Source organism: Papio anubis, chromosome 4, assembly GCF_008728515.1.
Source record: "Papio anubis isolate 15944 chromosome 4, Panubis1.0, whole genome shotgun sequence".
Taxonomy (NCBI): domain Eukaryota; kingdom Metazoa; phylum Chordata; class Mammalia; order Primates; family Cercopithecidae; genus Papio; species Papio anubis.
Window position 1 is genome coordinate 33473805 of NC_044979.1, and position 24337 is coordinate 33498141.

The 24337-nt window shown below is 36.3% G+C and overlaps 1 protein-coding gene across 13 annotated transcripts in view; it reads left to right on the forward strand.

Moving 5' to 3' along the window:
• The window catches only part of POT1 (protection of telomeres 1), a 113382-nt gene that overhangs the window by 26389 nt on the left and 62656 nt on the right, over positions 1-24337 (forward strand). For 10 of the 13 annotated variants that reach the window (XM_031665189.1, XM_031665187.1, XM_031665198.1 and 7 more), the window contains 4 exons: positions 5294-5407; positions 6198-6322; positions 6583-6630; positions 11404-11518. In XM_031665189.1, coding sequence (XP_031521049.1) covers positions 6622-6630; positions 11404-11518 — 124 coding nt within the window. In that variant the 5' untranslated portion in view covers positions 5294-5407; positions 6198-6322; positions 6583-6621. The remainder of the gene's footprint in view (positions 1-5293; positions 5408-6197; positions 6323-6582; positions 6631-11403; positions 11519-24337) is intronic. The other 3 variants (XM_031665199.1, XM_031665194.1, XM_031665190.1) reach the window with 1 other exon arrangement.

Sequence of the window (24337 nt, forward strand, 5' to 3'; positions counted from 1 at the left end):
CCAGTTATTGAATAGGAGTGGTGAGAGAGGGCATCCCTGTCTTGTGCCAGTTTTCAAAAAGAATGCTTCCAGTTTTTGCCCATTCAGTATGATATTGCCTGTGGGTTTGTCATAAATAGCTCTTATTATTTTGAGATACGCCCCATTGATACCTACCTAGTTTGTCGAGAGTTTTTAGCATGAAGGGGTGTTGAATTTTGTTGAAGGCCTTTTCTGCATTTATTGAGATACTCATGGGATTGTTGTCTTTGGTTCTGTTTATATGATGGATTATGTTTATTGATTTGTGTATGTTGAATCAGCCTTGCATCTCAGGGATGAAGCCAACTTGATTGTGTTGGATAAGCTTTTTGATGTGCTGCTGGATTCGGTTTGCCAGTATTTTATTGAGGATTTTTGCACTGATGTTCATCAGGGATATTGAATGTATATTCTGTTGATTTGGGGAGGAGAATTCCATAGATATCTATTAAGTCCACTTGGTGCAGAGCTGAGTTCAAGTCCTGGATATCCTTGTTAACTTTCTGTCTCCTTGATCTGTCTGATGTTGACAGTGGGGTGTTAAAGTCTCCCATTATTATTGTGTGGGAGTCTAAGTCCCTTTATAGGTCTCTAAGGACTTGCTTTATGAATCTGGGTGCTCCTGTATTGGGTGCATATATATTTAGGATAGTTAGCTCTTCTTTTGTTGAATTGATCCCTTTACCATTATGTAATGGCCTTCTTTGTCTCTCTTGATCTTTGTTGGTTTAAAGCCTGTTTTGTCAGAGACTAGGATTGCAACACCTGCTTTTTTTTTTTTATTTTCTATTTGCTTGGTAGATCTCCCTCCATCCCTTTATTTTGAGCCTATGTGTGTCTCTGCACATGAGATGGGTCTCCTGAACACAGCACACTGAGGGGTCTTGACTGTTTATCCAATTTGCCAGTCTGTGTCTTTTAATTGAGACACTTATCCCATTTACATTTAAGGTTAATATTGTTATGTGTGAATTTGATCCTGCCATTATGATGTTAGCTGGTTATTTTGCTCGTTAGTTGATGCAGTTTCTTCCTAGCATCAATGGACTTTACAATTTGGCATGTTTTTGCTGTGGCTGGTACCAGTTGTTCCTTTCCATGTTTAGTGTTTCCTTCAGGACCTCTTGTAAGGCAGGCCTGGTGGTATCGAAATCTCTCAGCATTTGCTTGTCTGTAAAGGATTTTATTTCTCCTTCACTTAAGAAGCTTAGTTTGGCTGGATATGAAATTCTGGGTTGAAAATGCTTTTCTTGAAGAATGTTGAATATTGAACCCCACTCTCTTCTGGCTTGTAGAGTTTCTGCTGAGAGATCCGCTGTTAGTCTGATCGGCTTCCCTTTGTGGGTAACCCGACCTTTTTTTCTGGCTGCCGTTAACATTTTTTCCTTCATTTCAACCTTGGTGAATCTGACAATTATGTGTGTTGAGGTTGCTCTTCTCAAAGAGTATCTTTGTGGCATTCTTTGTATTTCCTGAATTTGAATGTTGGCCTGCCTTGCTACGTTGGGGAAGTTCTCCTGGATAATATCCTGGAGAGTGTTTTCCAGTTTGGTTCTATTATCCCCATATCACTTTTAGGTACACCAGTCAAATGTAGATTTGGTCTTTTCACATAGTCCCATATTTCTTGGAGACTTTGTTCATTTTTTTTTACTCTTTTTTCTCTAAACTTCTCTTCTTACTTAATTTCATTCATTTGATCGTCAGTCACTGATACCCTTTTTTCCACTTGATCCAGTCGACTACTGAAGCTTATGCATGCATCACGTAGTTCTTGTGCCATTGTTTTCAACTCCATCAGGTCATTTAAGTTCTTCTCTACACTGTTAATTCTAGTTAGCCATTTGTCTAATCTTTTCAAGTCTTTTAGCTTATTTGCGTGGGTTCAAATATCCGCCTGTAACTTGGAGAAGTTTTTTTTTATTACTGATCTTCTGAAACCTACTTCTGCCAACTTGTCAAAGTCATTCTCTCTCCAGCTTTGTTCCATCACTGGCGAGAAGCTGCGATCCTTTGGAGAAGAGGCGCTCTGATTTTTAGACTTTTCAGCTTTTCTGCTCTGGTTTCTCCCCATCTTTGAGGTTTTATCTACCTTTGGTCTTTGATAATGGTGACCTTCAGATGGGGTTTTGGCGTGAAGGTCCTTTTTGTTGATGTTCATGCTATTCCTTTCTGTTTGTTAGTTTTCCTTCTTACAGTCAGGACCTTCAACTGCAGGTCTATTGGAGTTGGCTGGAGATCCACTTCAGACCCTGTTTGCCTAGGTATCACCAGCAGAGGCTGCAGAACAGCAAATATTTCAGAAAAGCAAATGTTGCCCCCTGAGCCTTCCTCTGGAAGCTTCCTCTCAGAGGGGCACCCACCTGTATGAGGTGTCAGTCAGCCCCTACTTCGAAGGATCTCCCAGTTAGGCTACTCGGGGATTAGGAACCCACCAGAGGAGGCAATCTGTCCGTTCTCAGATCTCCAACTCCATACTGGGGGAATCGCTGCTCTCTTCAAAGCTGTCAGACAGGGACGTTTAAGTCTGCAGAAGTTCCTGCTGCCTTTTATTCAGCTATGCCCTGCCATCAGGTGGAACCTACAGAGGCAGGCAGGCCTGGTTGAACTGCAGTGGGCTCCACCCAGTTCGAGCTTCCCAGCCGCTTTGTTTACCTAGTCAAGCCTCAGCAATGGTGGACGCCCCTCCCCGAGCCTCGCTGCAGTCTCGCAGTTCGATCTGCTGTGCTAGCAATGAGCAAGACTATGAGCCAGGCATGGGATATAATCCCCTGGTGTGCCGTTTGCTAAGACCATTGGAAAAGCACAGTATTATGGCAGGAGTGTCCCGATTTTCCAGGTACCACGTTTCATGGCTTTCCTTGGCCAGGAAAGGGAATTCCCCCACCCCTGTGCTTCCTCAGTGAGGCGATGCCTGCTTCGCCTCACACTCTGTGGGCCGCAACCACTGTCCAACAAGTCCTAGTGAGATGAACTCAGTGCCTCAGTTGGAAATGCAGAAATCACCTGTCTTCTGCGTGACTCACGCTGGGAGCTGTAGACTGGAGCTGTTCCTATTCGGCCATCTTGGAATGATCTCCATTATTTTTAGTCCAAGGAACTTACAGGACTTTAAGGACTTTAAAGGCGTTAAGAAAAGTTTGTAAATAACACACAAAGAGAAAAATGCTAAAATGCTATGTAGGAGAGTTTAGAGGAAGGTAGAATTACTTGTTTTTGAGAGAGAATCCATCATAGATTCTACCAGGAAGAAGGCTAAACTTTGAAATATGGATAAGGTTAGATATGTACAAATGGGAAACATGTTTTTTATTTGTAGCAGTGGCTCAAAGTATGTAAAGAATATATATGGAAAAGCACTATACCTTTAAGAGGATCCAGTTTGTCTAATATTGAATGGGAAGTATGTAGAAATAAAACAGGAAGAGTTGGTTGGAATGAGATCACTGAGGGCCTTCAGTGCAGTTTTTATATGTATATTCAAATATAAATCCACATTTACGAATATAATAAACACATTTTAATTTTTTTTAAAAAGCTGTGATTGTTATTTCTATGCTGTTGAATGTATGCCAGAGGAAGGGTTGTAACTTTTTACTGAATTGTGTGTAGCTACTGTTAACTTCAGAAACATTTTTCTTATGAATGCTGATGTCCAGCTTTTAGTCATTTATTCTTTTTAAAATTTTTCTTCATGATAAAAGAAATACGTACTCAGTCTTTTTAAAAAGTTTAGATTCTGCAGGAAAATAGAAAGAAAATGGTCATCTGTACTCCAACATTTGCATTTGGTGTATAGTATTTACTTTTGAAAACATTTTTAAGTGGAACACAGAATAACAAGAGGTAGGTTTTTTTCTGCTTGGATAATTTAGAACTGATAAACTGTTGGCTTCCCTACTTCTATTTATCTTCTGTGTTAGTTTGATAAACAATTTTAAATCTTTGACTAAAATCTTAGGTTTTCATTTAATCAGAATGTATTGGTTTGAGGTCACTTGAAAGTGGAGTGTATTTTTCAGTTTGTAAAACTGAAAAAAGGTAACTCATTTGTGATTTTTATTCCAGAAGCGTGTTCATTTTATTTTTTAAACTACATAAAACGTTTTAGAGAGATATAAAATCTTCAGTAAAAAGAAAAATTTTCTCCCACTTATCTATGAAGAGTTGTGGTAATTTGGCATTATCAGCATACATACAGTTATGTTTGCAATCTCATGTGAAGAAGAAAAGGCAGGAGTTTGCAGAGCTACAATACCTGGTTAGGGCAAGAGATTTTTAGCAAAGGCAACATAAGGTCTTTCCTTTGGTTCATAGACAGTTTGTTTTGGGAGGGCCTGCTTTGTGCCAACTCCTGTAAATACAGAGCAGAATTAGAAATGACTGCTATCTTCAATATGCCCTCAGTCCAATTATTAAGTCTGAATAGAGGATTGTGGGAATTGACACTAGGCCCTTGTATATGCAAAGCAAACTGTGATAATGCAGAAGACTTCCACTTGATAGAGTTTAAAATTATTGAAGGAAGATGAGCAAAAGCCCAGGCATTTTGGTGTATCTTAAGGTATTGGTGTTAAAATTAAGGGAGTAAGACAATAACAAATATATATGCAGCAAGGCAAAACTCTTAGTATTTGTATTTCTGTCTTAGTATTTCTGTCTTAGTATTCTGTCTTAGTATTTGGAAAATAAGAAAATAAGAAAATAAGAAAAGGAAATTTGAAGAATGAGAGAGGAAGGGATAAATGGAGAATGGCTTCTTACTGCTGTTACAAACCTAAGTAGTAAGAAGCTATCTTTGTTCTTATTAGTCTATAAATGGAGGTTTCTTATTATATCTATGCCCTGTGTTTGTATGCACATGTATTAGTTTTGTAATATGTGGAGTTTTTGCACTGTTATGCCTTTCTCAATGTGGTTTCTCAACTTTGAGATTTAGTTTCATTTAAATTCCATCCTTGATACTATTGGAACATCTAAGTTTCACTACATAAAACTTTCTTAGTAATTTAGCATTTTCCTGGTTCCATGAAGTGGGACATTATAGCCATCTGTGGCTATATTGTAGCTGTAGATGTTGAAGATGTTTTAGAGGAAGTGATAGTCTAAATCACGTATTCAGTAAGTGTTACACAAGTTTGGGTTAACCAGTTTTCTACTTTATAGAAGTAATTTTTGTTCTAAAGATAATAGTATAAATAAGGATTTATATGACATTCCAAATTGTAGGTATTTTGGTGATTGATTCAAAAACTTTCTTTTTCCTGTGTAGGACACCATTGCAGTGGCTAGATTTATTGTTTTTCTAGCTTCTTCATCTATAGGCAAAGATGATAAACCTTGCATATTTTTGAAAGCATTTGAAGACCTCAAATCAACTGTTTATGTAAGTATGTAGTTTTTATTCTCTAATTATATTGCAGATTTAATGAGCTACAGTGATGGAACTGAAAGTATTTCTGTTAATCTGCAGATAAACTACTTGGTCTGACTAAATTATTTTAATTGAATATTTTAAGTTTAAAAAATAGAAGTTTTTTCTTGGTTTTATGTTTAGAATGACTAGATAGGGAATTCCTTTATAATACTTCCATAATTACTTATTAATAAATAAGTACTTATTAATACTTATTAATTAATACTTAGTGAAATAATAAATACTTAATAATGAAACTTACAAAACTGCACAGACATTCTAGACGGGATATTATTCTTTATAATTATACTATCAGGCACTTTGCTCTACCTGATTTCCCTTTAAATTAATCACCTACCCCTCTTTAGGTAAAACTGATTTTTTCCTTCTATTTTATTCATTGTGAAGAAGGCCTTCCTCTCCTTTCCTCCTTTAACACCCTACTTTCCACACACACACTTTGAAAACTGCCTTTTTAGTCAAAACATTTTAGAGAGATATAAAATCTTCAGTAAGAAGAAAAATTTTCTAGGTAGAATTGGGCTAAACAATTACTAGGTAGAATTGGGCTAAGCCAAGTGCCTGCAGGCCAACATCTGCCTCTTTTTTTCTAGTACGCACAAAGGTGCTATAAGTGCTGGCGGTGGCTGTGCTTGATATTAAAGTTAATGAATGAGGCTGGAGATGGGTAAAATTTGCAGTTAGAGTGATCACTGAAGCACTTCCTTATTTTTTTTGTTTTCTTTCTGAAAATATCTAGGGTTCTATGCAGGAAAAATTTTGAATATCAGCTCTGATTTTCCACTTCTATTGGACTGACAGAAGTTTGCATTATTTTACATTCTATCCTGAGAACTGAATATTGCTGTGCTTCAAATTTAATCTGTAAGAACACTAATATTTTAATAAAGTACATTTTCATTTGACCTTACATCTTTGCCTTTTTTTAAAGTTTCTGTAGCTTAGACAACTTTGCACATTTCACTCTTAATTTGTAAGCCATAACTTTATGTCATCCTAGTGAATTTGAATATTTTACAAGTAAGTGTGTACTTTTACTAAAACTAAAAGCCTGTAATCACATTGGAGGTTATCTGTGTACAAGTTCTTTGTATATAAGTTCTTTCTTTCTTTTTTTCCTTCAGGTTTATGTCAAATCTGTAAGAGATTTTTCTACAGAATCAATGTCTTTGGTAAGATGATATTCAGTTTAATTTAGAATATTACACCTATACCCGTATATACCACACATACATAGATACATGTATATGGATATTCAGTCCACTTTGTGGTCTGATTTTGATATAGTATCAGTACACTGGAAAAACATAATCTTTACTTTTTTATAGCTGATAATGTTTTATCGGAGTGATATATTTTACCTAGTAATCAATATCTGAATATTCTGTTGTCTGGAATAATATCTGCTGATATTTTGTTTAAGCTATACATACACAAGAAAAATAAAGTAAGTTTTTACTGTATGAGGATCCTTAAATTTTTGTTTTAAACCATAGGCAAATTCATTTCTTTTTACATTAGCTTGTATTTAACCAGACAATTTTGTGCTGAATTATATAATTGAACAAATTATATAATTTTAAGTTATTTTCTTACGATACATTTCTCTTTTTTTACCCATTTTTCCCGTTATTTTAAAGCATAGGTATAGCTAGAGCTTCCTCATAGCAATAGGAAGATTCCCATTCCCATTTTTACAGATAGTCTACTTGTAGCTGAGTGAAACTGGAAAGAAGATATTAATAATTTATTAGTATAGTTTAATATAATGTTTATGTTCTACTTATGTTTTTGAACTTTTAGTTTCAAATGGGCAGAATTCAGGAACTGTTTCTAGTTGACAATGACTATAGAATACAGATACTAAATTCTAAGTATTAGTATAATTAATATTTTTAGGGGGGGACTGTTACCAGTAAAAGAACTGATATACTTTTTTAAAAATGTGAATTAGCTCTGGTATTAGTATTTCCCAAAATTGTTATAGATTGTTTAATTTAAAATATTTGATATATTTGTGAACCTGTAAATAAGGCAGGAATAGTAAAAGCCTCTGAACAATAAGTTAAATCAGGCATAGATCTATTTGACTTTATTTTCCTGACTCATCAAAAGATGCTCATTTGGCACATTTCCACATTTTAAAACTGAACATGGATCTTGCAGTTGATATCGAGAAAACTGACAGTTACTGTTTTTGAGTTTCTTGTTTTCCTAAAAAAGTGTATTTTTTCGAGGATATAGTATTAAATGTGTAGTCTGTGAGGGCCAGGGTGTTTTTAGAATTTAGAAAATAAAGTATTTTGTTTTTCAGTGGTAGAAAGTTTGCTTTTCAAGTGACTCAGGGTAATCATTTGATCTTGTACTGTCTTCAGGATTTAAAAGCTTTATTAGCCCACTTATGTGGAATCTGAAGGCCCAACATAAACTATCCCGTATATTTTTATTCAACCTAGTCTTGTCATTACCTTTGACCAGTACACTCCAGCCATCCAAACCTCCTGGATTTTCAAACATACTGAATGTGTTTTCTCTGCTTGGAACACTGTTGCTTATCTCATTCCCAACTTCTGTACTTCATTTAATTAGTTCTTTCTTTAAATATCTTTTCAAAGAGACCTTCTAAGACAACTCTAAGACATCTCTCTGCTTTTATGGTTTGTTCTTCCATTGGTGCAGGGGCTATTTGTGTTTCGTTCACACTTATTTTTATTGCCCTGTATAATAAATGGCCCATCAATGAATGAATGAAAGAAGGACAGAATATAAAGGAATGAATGAGTTGAATTATGCTGCTAGGTGTCTTTCTCTCTTTAGGCTTTTATTGTCTGCTGTGCTTGATTTTTGTCCACTAGTTAACTTTCTGCCTATGCTGTGAATTGCATCTCATTTAACCCAGTGCTCATATTTTCTTGACTGATTGATTCCATAATGGGCTGCCACTTAAGCTATCAAAAAAAAAAAAAAAATTGTTCATGTCTGTGTGAACTGTGGATCAAGTGATGTACTTAATGATAATGCCATCAGGTTATCTTTAGTATGTCATGAGCCGATGGTTTTCTCATGGACATGTGCCTGTGCTGTGCAATACTGAGCAGTTAGCTGTGTGTGGCTATTAAAAATTCAGTTCACGATTTGCACTAGTCATTTAAATTCCTGAATAGCCACAATATTGATATAGAATATTTTCATTATCACAGAAGATTCTCTTGGATAGTGCTGTTCTAGATTATTTACTGAGCAATAAAAAAACCTCAACAAGTATTTTCGTAAGTACTAAATAGTTTTATTAACCTAGGAGTTGTTAGGATGCCATAAATATTATATGCCTGTTGTTTTAGATATTAGCCCTGTGCCTTTTGCACCAGCAGTGTGAAACTATTTTCAGACCTCTGATTACATGATGCTAGTATGTGCTATCACTTCTCCTTGTTACTTGTCCTTCAAAATTTAGATTTTGTTGCCACCTTCAGAAAGCCTTTGCTTACCATTCTCCTAAGCTAACTCCACTATTTCTCTAGCTAACACATTTGTTCAAACTGATTTGGATGTCCCTCTACAGTCCTTTTTTATGGAATACAATAATTTATTGTGTCAGCAAGGGAGACCAGTTCCCTACTAAGATAGGGCTTTTTGGGAATCATGTAAATTTAATTACCTTGTTCAAGTGTGAGCTTACTCAAGGGTACGTTAACCAAACTTGTAAGAATATTAACCTAACTCATTAGAGAATTATTAAGCAAAAATATCAATTTATGAATTTATAATGAGGATTATATCTTAGCTGTTGTACACATAAATACTTGCTGATTTACATGGAAAGCCAAACAAGAAGTTGTTTATTGGTAATGAATTAACAAATGGCAGTTACTTAGTTGATTATAATGGTTAGTGTCATTGAGTTTTGCTGGCCTTTCCCACTCATCTCTCCATGAGATGTTAAGATAGAGTATTGAGTGTACGCTAAGCACATGTTTTCTCCCTACTGTTCAGTATGCTTCTCTTCCATTATTTCTCTTTCCATTCCATTATTCTGTCATTCTTTTTTTAATCATTGATGAGCTAGCTAGCTTTTATATTGAAGTTTGATTAGATTAGCAAATTCTACTCTTTTGTTTGAACTGAGAAGCCTCCTTGGAAAAACTAATTAATTTGAGTTTAAAAATTTTAACTCTTAGAGTGATAGGTGTCCTTTTTTCCATTTGATGTTGGGGCCACCTATCTAAAGCCCTTTAAGGCTTTTTTTAGTATCACTGTTAATATGCAAACGTATCCTTGTAAACCACTTTCCCTTTTCTTTCCCAACTTATTCACAGTTACTTCAAAAAATAATCTTTCACTCTCATTATTATAGAGCAAAAGGAGCTCACTACCTGATGTGCTATAAGCCAATACTGTGAAATCGAATTTTTGAGAAAAGAAAAGCTGAAAGTCAGTCAGCACCTAAGGAGACACGAGCTGAGCTCAAATATGTCTCCCTGTGCTGTCTTTAAGTCAGTGATTTTATTAGAAGAGTTTTAGAGAGTAGATACTCGGATTAGTAAGTCATTCGTAGGACGAAAGGGGAGGTTTAGAAAGTCCTTGGGCATGCACAGTTATTTCTTCACATCCTTCACGCATGGGTTGCATGCGCAAATTCAGGTGGAGTTAGTATGATGAATGTGATGGAAATTCATACTGTGATGTCAGCAAGCTCCTTCTCAAATTCCAGTGAGCCATCTTGGTTTCAACTGATTTCAGATAGTTTGTTCTTGCTCTCAACAATCAGTAGGAGTTTCAGTAGTATCTCAGCGAGTTGTTTCTTTTCTTATCTGGTACTCTGCAAACTCAAGAATTTTTGTTAGTTGCTGATTTCAACTGTTCAGTAAGTTTTCATTTCTTATCTACTATACTGTAAGCCCGAGAATTTAGGCATTATTAGTTTTAATTCTTTGGGGTACAGTTTCATTATTATCATTTTAAATCTTTTTATACCATTTATGACTCAAAACCTGGCTTGAATTATGAGTCAAAATCTAGGCCTGTGGAAAATCTCTATAATAGCATGGGGGTAAAGGGAAGAGAGAAATTGTACCACAAGTTTTGAAGTGATATTAGTTAAAAAATAGAACCAAAATCTCTTAAATTGCATTTTTTAGAATTTGCTCTCTGTTAACAATTTGATTTCTTGTCCCCCAGCTACAGTTTCTTGACCAAATAAGCTGAGGATGTACTAACTTAAAGACAGCTAGGATGGTTTAATTACTTAAAGATTCCTTGAGAGTGTCCTTAAAAAAAGAGTTTTCTAAACTTACAAGAGATGTAACTTGTATTGTTAAGACTAGTATTCTGGTTACCTTTTCAGGGCTTCTAAAAATATCTCATGCCTAGTCATTTACCTTTAATAAAACTCTTTTCTTAGACCTTTTACATTGAAGATGTACATATTTTAAAAAAGTATTTCTTGTTTTCTGTTATTGCTTCAGTTGTGATATGTATTTCTGGTGTTTCACTACAGATGCTCCTTGATTTACAGTGAGGTTACATCCAGTAAACATTTAGTCATAAATGTTTAGTCATAAATGTTATAAATACAAAATGCATTAAACAGCCTACTAGACCCATTCTAAAGTCAGAAGATTATAAGTTGAACCATCATAAGTCAGGGACTGTATGTATATACTGTTTGCTACTTTTGTATTGGAGAAGTATAATGTTTTAATTAGATTATAGGTTATGCCTTTATGAGCTAGTGTGCAAATTGTACCATTTATAAACAAAGTTCTAAAGGAAACTAGTTGGATAAGCTAAGCTGTGTTCGTTGCCTTTTTTTCAGGTTACAGCTTCTTTTAGACACTTAAAAGGATAAAATACAGTTATATGGATTTGCTGCTAATATGATTATAACATGATTCTACAATGTAAATACTTACTATAAATGTATTCACTGTCTTCTCCTTCTTTAGGTTCCAGCAACAAATTATATATATACACCCCTGAATCAACTTAAGGGTGGTACAATTGTCAATGTCTACGGTGTTGTGAAGTTCTTTAAGCCCCCATATCTAAGCAAAGGAACTGGTAGGTATTAAAACTGGTGGAATTTTTATAGAGTAGAAATGCATTATTGATTTAGGAACACAGTTCCATCAGTATCCTAAGTCCTAGAATAGAAGCTCAGTTTGGACCTATAATTGCCAAACAACACTGATGCATATTCTTTGGCTAGTTTAATTTGTAAAATAAACATGATCTTTAGATTCTAGAGTCTAGTTAAAAACAGTAAGGAAAAAGAATGAAGCAAAGGATGCCAAACAGCAACGTGAAACCATATGAAAGTATAAAATTCACTGGTAAAGGTAAATATATAAACAAATGCAGAATACTGCAATTCTGTAACACTGATGCATAAATCACTTTTAATTCTGGTGTAGAAGTTGAAAAGCAAATATATAAAAGGAGCTATGACTCTAGAAATATGTTAATGGATACATAGTATAAAAAGATGAAAAGTATGAAATCAGTAACATAAAGTGTGTGGGGCAGAAGTAAAAGTGTAGAGTTTTTGTATGTAATTAAAGTTAAATTGTCAGGTTAAAATAGATTGCTATAAATATTAGGTACTTTATGTAAACCCCATGGTAACCACAAAGAAAATAACCTATAAAAGATACACAAAAGAAAATGAGGCCGGGCGTGGTGGCTCAAGCGTGTAATCCCAGCACTTTGGGAGGCGGAGATGGGTGGATCACAAGGTCAGGAGATCAAGACCATCCTGGCTAACACGGTGAAACCCCGTCTCTACTAAAAATACAAAAAAATTAGCCGGGCGTGGTAGTGGGCGCCTGTAGTCCCAGCTACTCAGGAGGCTGAGGCAGGAGAATGGCGTGAACCCAGGAGGTGGAGCTTGTAGTGAGCCAAGATCGTGCCACTGCACTCCAGCCTGGGTGACAGAGCAAGACTCCGTCTCAAAAAAAAAAAAAAAAAAAAAAAAAGAAAATGAGAAGGGAATCAAAGCAGGTCATTACAAAAAAATGAAACACAAAGGAAGATAGCAAGAGAAGAAAATAGGGAATTAAGTGTCACAAGACAGATAGAAAACAATGAATTAAATGGCAATCGTAAGACCTTTCTAATCAATAACTAGTGTTATTATAAATGAACTAAATTCCCTACTAAAAAAATCATAGAATAGTTGAGTGCATTAAAAAAAACAAGATACAACTATATGCTTTCTACAAAAACTTACTTTAGATTTAAGGACACACATAGGCTAAGTCAAAGTGAAGGAATGAAGAAAGATATTTCTTGCAAATGGTAACCGAAAGAAGAGAAGTGGCCATACTTACATCAGACAAAAGAGACTTTAATTCAAAAACTGTCACAACAGGCAGTTTTGGGATATCATATAATGATGAAAAGGTTAATTCACCAAGAAAATATAACAATTATGTATGCTGCTAACATCAGAGCGCTTAATCCATGAAGCAGACATTTCAGAAGTGAAGGGAGAAATAGTAACACAGTTATAGTAGGAGATTTCATTTCACCACTTCCGGTAATGGGGGAGACGGTTCAGACAGAGATCAGTACGGAAACGGAAAACTTGAACAACACTGTAGACCAAATGAACCTAACAGAATATTCTACCCAGCTAGAGCAGAGTATACATTTTTCTCAAGTGCACATGGAACATTCTCCAGCATAGATAGCTTGTTAGGTCACAAAACAAGTGAATAAATTTAAGATAGCTAGTATCTTTTCTGACTTCAGTAAAATCAAACTAGAAGTCAATAGCAGGAGGAAAATAGTAAAATTTCGAAATGTGTGGATATTAAACAGTAAACTCTTAAACAATCAGCCAAAGCGGAAGTCAAAAAGGAAATTAGAAAATATCTTGAGACGGAAGTGAAAATACAGCATACCAAACGTATGTGGTGTGGCAAAAGCAGTTTTAACAGGGAGATTTATAGCAAAAAGTATATATATTTAAGAAGCAGAAAGATCCCAAACAAGTTTACATCTCAAGGAACTGGAAAAAGAAGAACAAACTGAACCCAAAATGAGAAGTAGGGCGAAAATAATAACGATCAAAACAGAAGTAAATGGAATAGAGAATAGTAACAATAGAGAAAATAATCAGTGAAACTCAGTTAATTTTTTTTGAAAAGATACATAGAACTGGCAGACTTGTACTTAGACTAAGAAGAAAATGAGAAGACTTAAATCAGAAATGAGAGTACTTCATAGCTGATGCCACAGAAATACAAATCATAAGGGACTACTATGAAAATTTATATGCCAACAAATTGGATAACCTAGAAGAAATAGATGATTTTCTAGAAACATAAAATCTGCCAAAATTGAGTCATGAAAAAATAAAAAAAAAAAATGAACAGACCTGTACCTAGTAATGAGATTAAATCAGTAATCCAAACACCTCCCAAAATAGAGAACAGTTGAGGACCAGATAGCTTTACTAAGAAATCCTACCAAACATTTAAAGAAGAATTAATGCCAATCCTTTAAAACTCTTCCAGAAAAATTGAAGAGAATGAAATACCTCCAAACCCATTTTATAAGACTGACTTTACCATAATAAGAAAACCAAAGACTACAAAAATAGATGCAGAAATCCTCAGTAATATACTAGGTAACCACATTTAACAGCACATTAAAAGGATCATACACTATGACCAAGTTAAATATATCACTGTGTTGCAAGGATATTTCAACATAGAAAGCTAGTCAATGTGATACCTTAAGAAATGCAGGATAAAAATCACATGATTAGACAAGATGGCCAATTAGAGGTAGCTAGGAAAGTATCTTCCTGCGGAGGGAAACCAAAATATTCAGTAAACCAGATTTTTGAAGAGAAAACAAGAGTTTCTCTTATTGCATAGAGAGGCAATGCAGACACCAAGACTGAAGAGGAAGGAAGCTGGGAATTCTGTGCGTGGTTACCATGTGCCAGGGCTAGTTTCCGGCTTTGAACGGCTCTTAGAAAAGGGCAGAGTGAAGGGATGGCAGGGCAGCCCACTCTTGCCATTGACCTCTGGGATCGTAGCTACAAGAAATCTCACCATCTCCATGGACATTTGAACTCAGAGGGCAGGGGAATCTACCTGGAAAGTAGGCAGAGATAGAGCTGCAGCCTGTGTATATGTAGCTCAGGAGCTTTTGCATATAGGACAGCTACAGTAGAATGTCACCATTGGTGTCCATGCCCAAAGGCTCTTCATCTTTTTCCAAGTAGCTCTAACCCAAGCTGACTGCTGGGCCAAGAGAGAGCAGGGTTGACCTCCCCATGGGACTGGAACATGTCTGTTCTTTAGGTCTGCCAGCCCTTCCCAAGGTCCCTGCCTGGCTGCTCCTGCAGGATCATGTATGCAGCACAGCCCCCATTACACAGCCTGGGTGATTTGCTGGTGACCCAGCCTGAATACTTTACTGGTGGTCTGGGAGCACTTTGGATCCCCCAGCACAGATGGTACCTGATCCTGAAGGGCCAGAGGATGGAGCTGCAGACTGGTCCCAATGCCCCAGAGCTGCAACGTGCAGCTTGGCAGTGCTAACCTGATATCTGTAGCTGGTATGTGAGTGAGGGAGGAACCCTTACTCTCAAAACACTGAGAAAGGTGATGAGTTCATGGGGCCAGTGCAGAAGTGGAGCATCCCTTCCAAAACAGGTGGTCTGGGAAGGGAGTGGCCTGTCTCCCAGCTGTGCCCTATGCCCAAGGAAGAAAGACCCATGACCCAGAATACCTAACAAAGGAGACATGGGCACAGTGCTAGTGATTGGTGGGGGCTCTCCTCAGGCCCAGGACTGGTGAGGGCTCCCCTCAGGCCCAAGAGCAGACTTGGTGAAGGGGTCATCCCTCTTCCTTCCCAACATAGACCAGTACTGTGAACTCACTGAACTACAAAGGCAGTGTAGCTGAATAAGAGGCTGTATGCTGTTACTTTTAAGCACCATGTATTGGGTTCCATCCCAAATTGCAAGACCAAAAATATTTTTCCAGCATATGTTGCCTATGAAATCCAGGACAAGAATCAAATAAAGATCCTATACAGAGTCTTGGTCCTCTAAAATAACCCAGAAACGAAGCCAGTTGGATATACTCTACTCAAGCCACAGTTACAGATACACAAGCTCTTTCAGTTAAGAACCAGTGCAAGAACTCTGACAATCAAAAAGCCAGAGTGTCTTCATACCTCCAGGGAGCCTACTAGCTCCCCAGCAATAGTTTGTAGCCAGATTGAAATGGCTGAAATGACAGGCATAAAATTCAAAATCTGGATGGCAAGGAAGCTCATCAAGACTCAAAGAAAGTTGAAACCCAACCCAAGAAATCTAAGGGATTCAGTATAATGATATAAGACCTGAAAGACGAAACAGTCATTTTAAGAAAGAACCAAACTGAACTTCTGACATTGAAACATTTACAAGAATTTTGTGATATAGTCAGAAGCATTGACAGTATATTAGACCAAGATATGGAAAGAATCTCAGATCTCAAGGACTAGTTCTTCCAAACAACTCAGTCAGGCAAAAATAAATAAAACAGGATTTTTTTTTTAAGTGAATAAAGCCTCTGAGAAATAGATGTGTATTTGAAGAGACCAAACCTACAACTTACTGGCATTCCTGAAAGAGAAGGAGAGATAGTAAACAACTTGGAAAACATATTTGAGGATATAGTCTGAAAATTTCCCAATCTCACTAAAGAGGCTGACATGAAAATTCAAGAAATACAGAACAACCCTGGTGATACTATGTAAGACAACCATCCCCAAGGTCAATGTGAAAGAAAAAAATCTTACAGGCAGTTAGAAAGAAGGGTCAGGTCATTTACAAAGAGAATCCCATCAAGATGGCAGGGGAACTCTGAGCAGAAACCTTAGAGGCTGGAAGAGGTTTGGGGTCTATTTTCAGTATCCTTAAAAGAAATTTCAGTTAGGAATTTCGTATTCCACTAAATTAAGCTTCATAAGTGAAGGAGAAATGAAATTCCTCTATCAGACAAGCAAATGGGAATTTGTTACAGCCAGACCAGTCTTAACAGAGATCCTTAAGGGAGTGCTAAACATGGAAACAAAAGTATACCTGCTATCATAAAAACACACTGAAGCACGTAGCACAGAGACACTATAATGCAAATGCACACTCAAGTCTACAAAACGGCCATCTAACAGCATGATGACAGATTCAAAATCTCATGTATTAGTACTAATCTTGAATTTAAACAGTCTGAATGCCCTCACTTAAAAGGCACTGAGGGGCAAGCTGGATAAAAATACAAGACCCAACTGTCTCCTGCCCTCAGGAGACCCATCTCACATGTAACATCACCCACAGGTTCAGTGAAAAAGATTGGATAAATACGTACCATGCAACAGAAACAAAAAGACAGGAGTCTCTTATGTCAGATATAACAGACTTTAAACAAGCAACAATTTAAGAGGGACAAAGATGGCCACTACAAAATGATAAAAGTGTTCAATTTAAGAAGACGTAGCTATCCTAATGTATATGCACCCAACGTTGGAGCACTCAGATTCATAAAACAAGTTCTTCTTTACCTAAGAAAAGACATAGACAGCAACACAATGACAATGGGAGAGAGACTTCAGCACCCTACTGACAGTGTTAGATATCTAGGCAGAAAACTAACAAATTCTGGAAGTAAACTCGACACTAGATCATTTGGACCTAGTGGACATCTATAAAATACTCCACCCAACAACCACAGAATACACATTCTTTCCATCTGCACTTGGAACGTATAAGATCAGCTGCATGCTTGGTTATGAAGTAAGTCTGGATAAATGATAAATTCAGAAAAGTCAATCATACCAAGCACACTCTTGGACCATAGTGCAATAAAAGTAGAAATCAATATCAAGGAGAGCTCGCAAAACTACACAAAAACACGGGAATTTAAAAACTTAATCCTGCATAACTCTCAGGTGAACAACGAAATTAAGGCAGAAAACAGAAACTTTGAAATTAATTAAAATTAAACAAGAAGAACTTGTTTTATGAATCTGAGTGCTTTTCGTATGCTCTAATAGTCCCATGTCTGTTGTTCCCGTCTTTATGTCTATGAGTACTCAAGGTTTAGTTCCTACTTGTAAGTGAGCATGTGAGTTATTTGGCTTTCTGTTTCTGTGTTAATTCTCCTAAGATAATAGCTTCCATCTGCACCCCTGCTGTTGCAAAGGACATGATTTTATTCCTTTTTATGACTGCGTGGTGTTAGATGGTGTGTATGTACATCATATTCTTTAACCCACCATTGATGGCGCCTGGGTTGATTCCATGTCTTTGCTATTGTGAATTAGTGCTGTGATGAAATATGAATGTGGGTTTTTTTTGATAGAACAATTTATTTTCCTTTGAGTATATACCCAGTAATGAAATTACTGAGTCTAATGGTAGCTCTGTTTTAAGTTCTTTGAGAAATTTTCAAATTCCCAACAGTGTATATAAGCATTTCCTTTGCTCCATAGCCTCCCTCACCAGCATTTGTTATTTTTTTTACTTTTTTTACAGCCATTCTGACTGATATGAGATGGTGTCTCGTTGTGGTTTCCTTTTGAATTTCTCTGATGATAGTGATGATAAACATTTTTTCATGTTTGTCTTCTTTCGAGAAGTGTCTGTTCATGTGCTTTGCCCACTTTTTAATGTTATTTGCCTTTTGCTTGTTGATTTAACTCCCTTATAGATTCTGGGTAGCAGACGTTTGTCAGATGCACAGTTTCTAAATATTTTCTCACATTCTGTAGGCTGTATAGTTACTCCGTTGATAGTATCTTTTGCATGCAGCTCATTAGTTTAGTTTGTTCTCATTTGTCAATTTTTGTTTTTGTTACAATTGCTTTTGGGGACGTAGCCAAAAATTATTTGCCAAGGCCAATGTTGAGAAGGGTATTTCCTAGGTTTTCTTCTAGGATTTTTACAATTTTAGGTCTTATATTTAAATCCTTAATCCATCTTGAGTTAATGTTTGTATATGGTGAAAGGTAGGGCTCCAGTTTCATTCTTCTGCACATGGCTAGTCGGTTGTCCCAGCACACTTTATTTAATAGGGAGTCCTTTTCCCACTGCATTTGACAACTTTATTGAAGATCCGATGGTTGTTGTGTTAGACCCCATGATCAAAACACCTCCCACCATGCCCCACCTCCAGCATTGGGGATTACAATTCAACATGAGATTTGGTCAGGAACAAATATCAAAACTGTATCAGGTGTAGGTGTATGGCTTTCTTTCTGAGTTTTCTATTCTGTTCCACCTGTCTATGTGTCTGTTTCTGTACCACCAGTACCAGGCTGTTTTGGTTATTGCAGCTTTCCAGTATAGTTTGAAGTCAGCTACTGTGATGCTTCCAGCTTTGTTCTTGTTGCTTCAGGTTGCTTTGGCTATTTGGGCTCTTTTTTGATTCCATATGAATTTCAGAGTTTTTTTTTCTAATTGTGTGAAGAATGACATTGGTAGTTTGATGGGAATAGTGTTCAATCTGTAAAGTGCTTTGGACAGTATTTTAACAATATTGATTCTTCTTATCCATGAGTATGAAATGTTTTTTCCATTTGTTTGTGTCATCTGTAATTTCTTTCAGTAGTGTTTTGTAATTTCCATTGTAGACATCTTTCATCCCCTTGCTTAGCTTTATTCCTAGGTATTTTATATATTTTGTGGCTATTGTTAATATAGTTGTATTCTTGATATGGCTGTCAACTTGGACATTATTGGTGTATAGAAATGTTACTAATTTTTGTACATTGACTTGGTAACTTGAAACTTTATTAAAGTTGTTTGTAAGTTCTGAGAGCCTTTGGGCAAAGACTATGGGGTTTTCTAGCTATAGGATCATATCATCTGCAAAAAGATAGTTTGACTTCCTCTCTTCCTATTTGGATGCCTTTTTTTTTTTTCTTTCTCTTGCCTGATTGGTCTGGCTAGGAGTTCAGTACTATGTTGAATAGGAGTGGTGAAAGTAGGCATCCTTGTCTTGTTCTGTTCTCAAGAATAATACTTCCAGCTTTTGGTTGTTCAGCGTAACGCTGCCTGTGGGTTTTTCATAGATGGTTCTTGCTATTATATTTGGAAGTATATTCCTCTGATGCTTAGTCTGTTGAGGATTTTTATCATGAAGGGATGTTGCACTTTCTAACTTCTTGATGAAGGCATTTAGTGTTATAAACTTTCCTGTTAATATGCTTTAGCTCCACCTCAAAGATTTCAGTACACCTGTCAACCAAGTAGTATATGCTGTACCAAATATATAGCCTTTTATCCCTCACCCTCCTCCGAACCTTGCCCCCACACTGAGTCCCCAAAGTCCATCACATCTTTCTTATCTCTTTCCATCCTCATAGCATAGCTTTCACTTACAATTGAGGACAGATGATATTTTGTTTTTCCAATCCTGAGTTACTTCACTTAGAATAATGTCTTCTGGCTCCATCCAAGTTGCTGCAAAAGATATTATTTCGTTCCTTTTTATGGCTGAGTAGTATTCCATGGTGTATATATACTACATTTTCTTTATCCACTCGTTGACTGATGGGCACTTAGGTTGGTTCCATGTTTTTGCAGTTGTGAACGTGCTGCTATAAACATGCATGTGCATGTGTCTTCATATAATGACTTCTTTTTCTTTGAGTAAATACCCAGTAGTGGGATTACTGGATTGAATGGTAGTTCTAGTTTTAGTTCTTTAAGGAGGCTCCATGCTGTTTTTTATAGTGGTTTTACTACTTTACATTAAAAAATGTATGCACCTTGATGAAAAATACAGTATTGCTAAAAAATGCTAAGGATAAGTTGAGCCTTCAGTGAGTTATCATCGTTTTGCTGGTGGAGATGATAGACTGATTGGTCAGGATGGTGTTTTCTGAAGACTAGTGTGGCTGTAACAGTTTATTAAAATAAGACAGTACTGAATTTTCTCATCTCAATTGACTCTTCCTTTTATAAAAGATTTCTTTGTAACATGAGATGCTGTTTGATAGCATTTTATTCACAGTAGAACTTCTTTCAAAATTTCAGTCAGTTCTCTTGAACCCTGAGAGTTCTCTTCAACTAAGTTTATGGAATATTCTAAATCTTTTATTGTCATTTCAAAAATATTCATAAAATCTTTACCAGGAATAGATTACTTCTTAAGAAACTACTTTCTTCCCTCATCCATAAGAAGCAACTCTTCATCTGTTGAAGTTTTATTATGAGATTGCATCAGTTCAGTTACACTTTCAGGCTCCATTTCTCATTATAGTTTTCTTACTGTTTCCACCACATCTGCAGTGACTTAACTCCACCAAAGTCTTGAACCCATCAAAGTCATCTGTGAGGGTTGGAATTAACTTTTTCCAAACCCCTGTTGATGTTGGATTTTGACCTCACACGAATCAGGAATGTTCTTGATGTCATCTAGAATAAATATTTTCCAGGTTTTTATTTTACTTTGCCCTAGTCCATCAGAAGGATCTCTATCTATGGTGGGTATAGCCTTATGAAAGGTATTTCTTTTAAATAATGACACTTAAAAGTAAAAATTATTCCTTGGTTTGTGGGCTGCATAATGGATATTGTATTAGCAGGCATGAAAATAACATTAATCTTGAACATCTCCATCAGAGCTCTTGTTTGACTAGGTGCACTGTCAATGAGCAGTCATATTTTGAAAATAATCTTTTTTGCTGAGCAGTACGTCTCAACATTGGGCTTAAAATATTCAGGAAGCCATGCGGTAAGCAATGCCATGCAGGCTTTGTTGTTTCATTAAAGAGCACAGGCACAGTTGGTTTTGCCTAATTTTGAAAGGCCCTAGGATTTTGAGAATAAGTGAATATTGGCTTCAACTAAAAGTCACCAACTGCATTAGACCCTCACAAGAGAGTGAACCTGTTTTTCGAAGCTTTGAAGGCAGGCACATTGACTTCTCCATAGCTATGAAGGTCCTAGATGGCACCTTGTTCCAAGAGAAGACTATTTTGTTTACATTGAAAATGTATTGGTTTGTGTAGCCGCCTTCGTTGTTGATCTTAGTTAGGTCTTCTGGATAACTTGCTCCAGCTTCTTCATCAGCACTTGCTACTTGCTGCTTCACCTTGTACTTTATGTTATGAAGATGTCTTCTTTTCTGAAATGCCATGAACCAATGTGATAGCTTCAGATATATCTTCTCTAGCCTCCCCACCTCTGTTGCCCTTTAAAGAACTAAAGAGAGTTAGGACCTCATTCTACTTTAGGCTTTGGCTTAAGGGAATGTTGTACTGGTTTGATCATCTATGCAGACGACTAAAATTTTCTCTGTATCACCTATAAGGCTCTTTGACTTTCTTCTCATTCATGTGTTCACTAAAGTAACACCTTTAATTTCCTTCAGAAACTTTTTCTTTGTATTCACAACTTGGCTAACTGTTTGGGCACAAGAGTCCTACTTTCAGTGTATCTCAGCTTTAGATATATGCCTTCCTAAGCTTCATCATTTGTAACTTTTGATTTAAAGTGAGAGATATGTGACACTCACTTGAACACTTATAGGCCATTATAGGGTTATCACATCATCTAATTTCAATATTGTTGTGTTTCAGAGAATAAGGAGGCCTCAGGAGAGGGAGAGAGGGGAATGACAGATTGATGGGGGAGTTAGAATACACATGTTTATTGGTTAAGTACACTGTATTATATGGTTGTGATTTGTGGTACCCCAAAACAATTACAGTAGTAATGCCAAAGATCACTGATCACAGTTCACCATAACAGATACAATGAAAATGGGAAAGTTTGAAGTATTGTGAGAATTACCAAAATATAACATAGATGCACATACTGTTGCAAAAATGGTGACAATAGACTTGCTCAATGCAGAGTTGCCACAAACCTTTAATTTGTAAAATTGCAGTATTACAAAGTACAATAAAATTAAGTACAATTACATGAGGTATGCCTTTATTAATGTGGCCATACTACTCAGTCATCTGAGATTCAGTGTATTCCCTATCAAAATCCAAGTAGCATTTTTTATAGAAAAACAAAAATCAATCTTAAAATTCATATGGAAACACAGAGGATCCTGAATAGCCAAAAGAAACCTGAGAAAGATCAAACCTGGAGACTTCTCTCTTTCTAATTTCAAAATATGTTAAAAAGTAACAGTATTGAGACAATATGGTACTGCCATGAAGCCAGACATACTGATAAATGGAATTGAATGGAGAGCCTAGAAATAAGCCCACACATTTATTATGGTCAACTGATTTTTGACAAGGGTGCACGAATATATAATGGGGAAAGTGCAGTCTCTTCACGAAATGAGGTTGGGGAAACTGTATATCCATATGCAAAGAATGAAATTGGATCCTTAGATCATACACAAAAAATCAACTCAACGTGGATTAAAGACTTAAGAGTATGACCTGAAACTGAATGTTCTAGAATAAGATATAGGGGAAAGGTTTCTTGGCATTGGCCCTGGCCATGATTTTATGTAAATATATACATATATATGAACTGATACAGAGATATGTATATATTTGGATAGTTTTAGAAGTAAAGTAAAAATATATAACCTGTTAATTGCTTTATGATAATGTAAGGTTTTAACATGTAAATGAAAACATCAAAAGCCATGAATTTCAGTTTATCATGAGGTAATAAAATGAACAGAAACACACACTTCACCTGTGTTTAATTTAGTTTTACTAAATTTAACATTGATTTTTGTATTTCATCTATTCTAAAACACCATTATCTGTAAAAGACTTTGTCATTTTATATATCATTAAGAAGGGAGGGCTGGACGCGGTGGCTCACGCCTGTAATCCCAGCACTTTGGGAGGCCGAGGCGGGCGGATCACAAGATCAGGAGATCGAGACCACGGTGAAAGCCTGTCTCTACTAAAAATACAAAAAATTAGCCGGGCGCGGTGGCGGGCGCCTGTAGTCCCAGCTACTCAGGAGGCTGAGGCGGGAGAATGGCGTGATCCCGGGAGGCGGAGCTTGCAGTGAGTCGAGATCACGCCACTGCACTCCAGCCAGGGGGACAGAGCAAGATTCCGTCTCAAAAAAAAAAAAGAAAAGAAAAGAAGAAAAAAAAGAAGGGAAAATGCTGCTAATTAAACTATGCTTAACTGTCAATATTAAGATATAGCCATATTTCAGAGATGGTAAATGGTGAAACAGGGATGTTAATGAAATGTTGACTTTATCTGCTGCATGCCAGGAGTTGCATGTTGAAAACACAAAGATGTTCTCATTGACTTCATATTAGAAAACCATTTTTAAATAAAGATACATATATACAGATTTTATTGTTGAGAAATAAACTAGGAATCTACTCTTTGGTCAGGTAAATGGGGGAAAATCTTTTTCTTGTGGTCAGCATATTTTATTAATGTATAATATAAAAAAAAAACTAGTCTGTGTGTAAATGAACGTTGTGAAGACTATTAAATACAAAGATAAGTTTTAAATAGACCTCATAATAAGCCTGAAGACTGCAAAGAATGTTTTGTGGAAAATCATTTTAATATCTGTTGTTTTAGAGGAAAGGGGAACATTAAAGGTGAAGTAGAGAAATTTGTGCTTAAATACATATTTCTCAAATATTCTCATTTCAGTTTATTCCCAAAGTCTTCGTTTCCCCACCCCATCATACTGTTCAACATAAACTCACATACTTTTCCCTTAGTAGTTTCCTCTCCCCATCAGTTTTCTTCAAATCCTACGTGTGCTGCCCTTTCTGGGAGTTAGCTGTAAAGATGTAATCACTATGATCCTCTTTGAATTTAAAGTTTTACCTAATTGAAGTTAATTGGCCCATCAAACTTAGGAATAAGCTACATTGTTGCTAATAATGTCTATCTAACTTGATAGAAGAT